This window comes from Antrostomus carolinensis, unplaced genomic scaffold, assembly GCF_000700745.2.
Source record: "Antrostomus carolinensis isolate BGI_N321 unplaced genomic scaffold, ASM70074v2 scaffold19601, whole genome shotgun sequence".
Taxonomy (NCBI): Eukaryota; Metazoa; Chordata; class Aves; order Caprimulgiformes; family Caprimulgidae; genus Antrostomus; species Antrostomus carolinensis.
The window spans coordinates 33,746-41,850 of NW_010295079.1; the positions used below are offsets into that span (position 1 = coordinate 33,746).

At 39.7% G+C, this 8,105-nt stretch overlaps 1 protein-coding gene across 1 annotated transcript in view; it reads right to left on the reverse strand.

Moving 5' to 3' along the window:
- CEP126 (centrosomal protein 126) overlaps nucleotides 1-7,405 on the reverse strand; it is a gene marked incomplete at both ends in the record, with an annotated part of 39,504 nt that extends 32,099 nt beyond the window's left edge. Inside the window, 1 exon segment of the mRNA XM_029087445.1 lies at nucleotides 7,280-7,405. Coding sequence (XP_028943278.1) covers nucleotides 7,280-7,405 — 126 coding nt within the window.
- Nucleotides 7,406-8,105: the final 700 nt, after the last annotated feature.

An 8,105-nucleotide genomic window follows, 5' to 3' on the forward strand; every position in this document is an offset into this window, starting at 1 on the left:
CAGACAAGCAGTTATCCAAAACCAGAAAAAAATCTGCAGAGAACTCTATGCACATAAAATGTCTTACTGAAGTTTGGTTAAAATGTCACAGGAACTTTGTTCGTACAATCCAGAAATCAGAACTAAAAAAGTAGAACTAGAGTTCACCGTCAACTTCCAATATTCCTGTATTTCACTCACGTTAAAATCTGATTCAGAAATCCACAATATTTTACATCTTTATCCTGACCAAAGAAATAGGAAAATCACAAGAGAGGAAACAGACTCACTTATCCTAGTAAATACTTTAAACACATTCTTCTTGATCCCCTTAATATTTCTAGAAGCTGCTCAAGAAGACCTTTAGTTGAACTCTAGTTGTTAAATTCAGACATGTGCGAAATTCTACAACTTTGCACCTGGAGTAATTCCAGAGTATAACTCCAAAAAGGAAAGAGTACATTCAGACAGAGCCTTTATTTTTTTTTAAATGATTTTGGAGTGTGACTTAGTTGCACTCTTCCACATTCCTAATAACTGGCATAAAAAACCCACTCTTGCTCCATATAGCTGGAAATGGGGAAGTCCAAATGCTGATGCAAGACGTCTTTTTCACCACGGCTCATGATGATCACTATTCGGTTTGGATTAAGACATGAGGGAGAAAATGGATCTTATTTTAAATTAAGGATATGTGTTAAAGATATTCAGTGAAGCCTGCATCATTAACTTCTTGACCTCACAGAATGTAAATTGTGACACCCAGGTACACTATGTAAAATAAATAATTTTACAAATGCATATTGAGAAAAACAGTTAAAATAAATGTTTACTCATCCACTCTCCTTAAGCCACCAGTTTAGGTTCATATCACAGATGTAACATTGGCAAAAGCATATGGCTTTAAGATGGAGAGTTAGCAGAAGAATTTCCTGACCGGTGTTTTTTTAACCCAGTTTTTCTGTCTACTATAAACAATTCAGCGGTGCGGCAATTTTTAGCAAGAGCTGCCAAAATGTTTATAGTGAATTTGGAATATGAAACTTAAAATATTTAGCAGTTTCACATATACAGACATTATGTGGAAGGTATTTTTATGTTAAAAACAGTATGACCAGATGGTGGAACTATTTCCTGGTTAATTTTATTAAATTATCTTCACAGTGAAGTGCTGGATGCTACATTCCCAGGTGGACTAAATGCTTACTACTACCTTGGATGAAAATAAAGAGGAATATATACAGTGCTTATGAAATGAACCTTTTGATACTGAGTTGATATTATTCATCCATTGTGATATCACATTTCCAAACAGTACACAGTAATTTTAAAATTGAGGTAGGAAGGCATTTGTATACTTAAGGGCTACAGCAAGATAAGTAAATGCTAGAATGGGGTGTCACACTCAAAATCCCCTTCATAGGCAAACAGGAAACATACCGTATATCCTTAAAAAGATCTGCAGAGGTTGCCCATCAATAATTTTTTTTCCTTTAAGTGAGATACTTACCAGGACCATAGGAACACATATTAACCCTATGCCCTCATCTTCTCTGATTATCATATGACAAAGACAAAAGGACAGCCCCAATTTCTGTAAGGGCTTCAGAAGGACCAATCGTTACAACACCACAAGGGCTTACAGAGAGCTGTCCTCCAAAATGTCCCAAAAGGTCCACAGGAGGGCTGCCCGCACTATCCACCATTGTTACACTCCAAATCTTATTTATGGTCAAAAAGTAAGCACATTGTATATAAATCCAATATATTCTATACGGAGAAAGCTGCAATCATAGTGATAATACAGCCTGAATCGTTATTCACACACTGAGTTTCTACCCTTTTCCTGATGTTACGCTCACGCTTCCATGGCTCTTCTGCATCCCAAGGCTGGTCATTCCATTCTGGTGGTGCTGGGGTGTTACAGTCAGTTGTCAGTATCTGGAGTCCCTTCACCAGGAGCAGTATGTTCATGTTAATGCTTCCTTCTTCCTCACCTCAGGATCCACTTGGTGTAATTTTTATATTTGCTAACACACTTCTACACATTTTCTCTTTCTTCATTCACCTGCAGCTCCACAGTACCTCCAAATATTCCATACATGGTGCCTTTTACATACATTACATACTATTATTTTGTTCTCTTTGTTATCCTTGAAGCCAGTTTTGCCAGATCTAGGTCTGCATTTCTTTAACCAACTCTCAGTGAGTTGTTTATGGCCGTGGGGTGTCCAGCGCCAAGCCTGTGCACCATCTCTTATCATCCCCTGCCTGTACTCTTCAATGCTGCATCCCGCATCTCCAAATCTCAAGGTCCCTGTGATCATACGAGGCCTGTATTCCCTACGCTACATCATCATGTTAGAGTCATAAATATCTCGTTCTCTACACTGAACAATGGCTTGTTACTGCTATCTATATAAAACTATGGTCATATCATTAAAAGATAAACAGAGGTGAAATAAATTAGCCACAGACACCTGGTCAATTAGAGAAATTGTTTTTACAGCTAAACCAAGCAAATCAAAGCTGCGGGCAGGTCAAGAAAAGTTCAGAGAGAGCAAGTTTGGCAAGCAGCCGTCCTGAGACCTTGCAAATTCAGCACAGCCCATTAGCAGAAATGGCAATACTGCATTTCAGATCTGCATGGTTACAGTGACCGCTACTTGTCACAGTTTCATTCTGATGTAGGAAGCAAGACTAAACTCTTAACACTTTGCCTTCTCTGTTTACCAAGTGCTAACATCTTTCTCCCATTTCTGGCAGCAGACTGCTTTTTGCTCTGCAGCGACAACACTGCTGAATAATTTAAAGAGCTTTTATTAAATAATGAATGATAATCAGCCAGTAGGTGGAGCACAAAGCTTGTGCATATGTCAAAAATAAAATATTTTTTTTAAAAAACAGCAGTAATTGGAATAGATTGGAAACTGATAGGATCTGGGAAAGCACTCCCTTCCCCAGTTACAACAGATGGATGAGCCACTCAGATTTCAAGGTACTTCAAAATGCTGAACCAAGACAGCTGACTGTGAGGTTTGTTTAAAGATGCACAGACAGTTGCATCTCCGGAATGAATCAACTACCTGCAGCCAGTAATGTCACAGTAAAATGGGATACACATTTTGCATTGAGCAATAACAGTGGGACGGCTGCAGTGCCCAGCAAATTGGGACCTGGTGTTTAAAATGTACTGTGGTACATAAACACAAAATATGATATCCTGTTCATTTACATCAAGCATGTGTTTAGCCTGTAGCTTTTATTTCCAGAATATTGTTATTTAAACAAAATATCTGTCAGCTACTGCCCCAGAACATATTTAATTCTTAAGCTGATCTTGAAATTGCAACTTCATGTATTAGTGAGACAATAAACAAATTACTTTCTTGATACTAGGGCAACTTGTGTAAAAATAATCAGTTGGCTGCTCGTTCCCTATGTTGAAGTACTGCTCTTATCACAGAACTAAGGAGCTTGGTCAGTACAAGAGATAGGAAGAAACTAATGGCATCAGACAGGATAGGAATATGGGCTCATCTAAGTATTCACTTTGAAAAAGATCTGAGACTTAAGTTACTGAGACTTTGCTTTGCAAAGCTACACTTGCTCTTTTCTGTTAAAGAAGAAAATTAGCTCTGCCCCAGCTGAAAACCAGGACAGCAACTGATGTTTTTGTCTTTTACTGATAAACCAACTAACTGAGCACATCTTGTCAGAAGTTGAGTATTTTAATGCTGAAGCTGCTGCATTTTAGATGTATTGACAACAGATCAATACAACGTCAGGGAATATTTCATTACAAATACATTTAGAAAAGGCTGAAAACAGAAGACTTCACTTTGCAAGCCCTCTGCATATGCAGTTCTCATTATCTGGGCACCAGGGGCTGTCAGACTTGGACTCAGCCTTGGTACAACCTTGTTTAAAGGTAGGCTAGTCATGGTTCTTCAAAAAAACACAAAAAAACCTCGCACAGAAAACTTTTCTTCCACAATGCAACACAAAGAGAATGAACCTAAATGACATAAGATTGAGAATAGAGCAGAAGCTCTGCTGTATCTTCCCTAGATCTATTTGCTAAAGGAAATTCACTGCTATTACTTTTCAGCAGAGGCTTTATAAATTTAAGGTTGACATTAAATTTAGTCATGTTTGACCAACTTGATAAACTTCTTCGAAGAAATGACTGGCTTGATAGATGAGGGGAGAGCAGTGGTTATTGTCTATGTGGACTTCACTAAGGCCATTGATACTGTTTCCCAGAAGATCCTCATAGACAAGTTGTTGATGTACAGGCTGGATGAGCAGACAGGGAGGTGGATTGAAAGCTGGTTGAATGGCCAGGCCCAGAGGGTGGTGATTAATGACATGAAGGTTGGAGGCCTGTAACTAGCAGTGTACCCCAGGGGTCAATACTGGGCCCAGTCCTATTTAACATCTTCATTAATGATCATGAATTGAGGGCAGAGTGTACCCTCAGTAAGTTTGCAGATGACACAAAACCAGGAGGAATGGCTGATACACCAGAGGCTTGTGCTGCCATCCTGAGGCACCTCAACAGGCTGGAGAAATGGGCTGGCAGGAACCTCATGAAGTTCAACAAGAAGTACAAAGTCCTGTACCTGGGGAAGAACAACCCCATGCACCAACATATGCTGGGGGCCACCCCACTGGAAAGCAGCCTTGCAGAAAAGGACCTGAGGGTCCTGCTGGACACCAAGTTGAACATGAGCCAGCAATGGGCCCTTGCTGCAAAAAAAGTAAATGGTATCCTGGGCTGCAAAGCATTGCCAGCAGAGCAAGGGAGGTGAACCTTCCCCTCTACTTGGCACTGGTGATGCCACACTTGGAATGCTGTGTCCTTTTCCGGACTCCCCAGTACAAGAGAGACATGGACAAACTGGAGAGAGTCTGACAAAGGACCACAAAGATGATGAAGGCACTGGAGCATCTCTGCTATGAGAAAAGGCTGAGAGATCTGAGACTGTTCAGCCTGGAGAAGAGAAGGCTCCAGCGGATCTTATCAATGTCTATAAATACCTGAAGGGAGGGTACAAAGGGGACAGAGCCAGGCTCTTCTCAGTGGTGTCCAGTGACAGGACCAGAGCAGTGGGCACAGACTGAAACACAGGAGCTTCCCTCTGAACATCAGGAAACATTTTTTTTTTTTTTTTTTTTACTGTGAGAGTGACTGAGCACTGGCACAGGTTGCCCATAGAGGTTGTGGAGTCTCTCCTTGGAGACACTCAAAAGGCACCTGGATGTGGTCTTGGGCAATGAGCTCTATGTGGCCATTCTGTGGCAAGGGAGTTGTACAGATGACCTCAAGGGGTCTCTTCCAATCTCAACCACTCTGTGAAGGTTAGAAGTAGAAAACACTGTTGTACTTCACAGTGCACTCAGGTCTACTCTATATATATTGAAAGAAAAAAATGTGAAACAATTCCAGTTTTGAAATTATAAAACAGCAGTACCAAGAATAACTTCTGATACATGTCCATAAGCCCTGTCAGGCAGAATTAGGGTGCTGCCAGGTGAGAATGTGGAGCTTAAGGAAGTTATGCTACCCTTGAGAAACCAGCATCATAGCTAACACCTTTACATGTGTTACCAATCTAATGGATCTTGGCTCATGCACAGATTTGAGACATGACCTGATGGTTGATCCATTAGAAGATAAATCACTTCCTACCTGCATGACTGTCAGGAAAAAAATATTTAATTTCAAGGAAATTTTTATTTCCAAAATTATTTCCTCCATATATTCAGTGACTCCTAATTTTGAATTATATTTCACAGCTTGTTAATACTGTATGCAGTTACTACCTTTCTAACATTAGACAACTAACTCCTTTTCAGTTATTAGGGGAAGACTTGTCACCACATACTTCCACTTGAACTGCTTATTATGCTGATAGTTATGCCATTCTCAATTACCACAAATGGAAACAATTTCATTTTATGAATACCACACCTAAATTTTTAACTGGCTCACCTGAGTACTTGGATTTATACTCTGTTTCTTAAGGCTCCAATGAAATTCATATGGAAATGTATTTATGTATCAATGTGTATTAGTTTAACTATACTAGTGTATCAAAAATATGCAGGCTGTCTGGTATTTGCTTTTTTTAGAGTATAATATTTCAAGACCAGTAATACAATAAACAGTGCTCATCTGAGATGTGTAGTGTTACAGTGGTACTGTTCCAGAAAACTAAGTAAGATATTCAATCTTTCAGCTGAGACTCAGCTTATTACCTGCAAAGGTTGTGGGTCGCACACTGTCTTTAATCACTCCCAGGTGATTATACTTCCTCTTCCATTTTCTTTATACTTCAAAACATATGCTGACAGCACATACCACCAAGCTACACTGGCAGTATAAACACTACCTACTGCCTTTCTTATGAGGTATCAACATATTTCAATAAGTAAACACTGTACAACAGAAATCATCTGATACAGGAACTACGGGGGATGAATGTTAATGAGTTAGCAGCAGGCAGAGGAACCTGGTCCTCTGGGAGCTTGCAGGGAGGAACCCATCTGCCTCTACAGTATACCCAGCTGAGTCTCCTGTATGTGCAAGTACGATCTCAACGCTCAGGAAAAGCCCCCTATGCCTATTAAACTACTTACAGCACTTCACTGAGACATCCCAGTGTATCCATTTGTCATAGAATATTTAATGACTTTGCATTCTCATGTATGTAGAAAGGCAGAATATTCAAAGCTCTGTTTAAAATGTCAATGCAGAATAACTATTATAAATATAATCAGTCCTAGCAAGACTTTGTGTTGTGTTTATTGGGAAGTGGGAGCACAAAGCCCCCCACGTAGGGGAGGCTGGGCAGCTGTCATGCCATGCAGAAGAAAAGCATACACTTCAGAATGCAATGACAACTGCCTGCCTGCCGACCCGTAGTGTACACCTGAATGCACTTTTCACGCAGCTTTCCACTGAAGCTAATAAAAACCAGAATAATACTAGAAAAGCAGACCCATGAAATGCAGGTACTACTTACCTTTACTTATACAGTAAGAGGTGACTACAGTGAGTTTCCAAAAAGTACCAAGTAACCCAGAATATTGCTCTTTTTATATTTTATTTGTCCTATAGCAAGAAACTGGACTGATTTCAGCCTAGATTCCTCTAGAACAAAGCAGTGAGGCTATCAATGTGAATGTGCAAAGAGTAGAAATATATTGAGCTGCTTCAAAGTTTTGAAGAAACTTTTTTTGACTTTTTTTTTTTTTTTTTCAATCTCCCACCAAAGGAAACCTGGTTACTTACCTTCTTCTTCTGTTTGTCTCGATCAAATATTTCTGTGCCTTACTCCGACATATTTTTTGATCTTCTTTCAATGCCAGACGTTCTTCTTTGAGATCCCTTTCAAAATGAAACGTTAAAGCTCTGTCCCTAGCATTGTGTTAAGGACAATAGAAACTGTATCAAACAGCTCATTAAAAGATTAAAAGTCTGTGTGATTGACTTACATACCTTTTTAGGAAAGGGCAAACTTTACCCATGAGATACAAAAGGATGATATGCCTTTTGACTAAGTACACAACAGTTGGTCCCACAAATGTGTATCATGGTTATACCTAAGTTTATCCAGAAAAAAATGTAATTGCATTTCACTGTTTACAGTGATTTTGATAGTGGCTTTAAACTAATCTTTCATGGTATCAGCAAATAAAAAAATCCCACTTTTCTTATCTCTATTTGAAGACACTTCCTTCTGTTATTGTCCAAATCTGTAATACATGGAAACATTTAGCACAGGGAAAATGTTTCAATAGTAAAAACAGCCCCTCTCCCCCGTCTAAAGGATTCGTTGTTCACACTGAAATTCATTAACATTGCCCGATAAACACGCTCCACAGAGCAAGGTAAGAGCTCTCCAGAGCGCAAGAGCAGGCCTGCCTCACTTGGGTCATCATCCAAGCAGCACTGTACGAGCGCAGCTCAGAGCTTGTGTCAGTATCTGTTACTGAAATTCAAGAAAATAAGGATCCCCAGGCCAGGATGGAAAACACCGTTCCCAATGGCAGTACCTCTCTCGGAGACGGGACACAGAAGAAAACTCCGAAGTTGCCTGAGAAGGCAACTTTTCTAC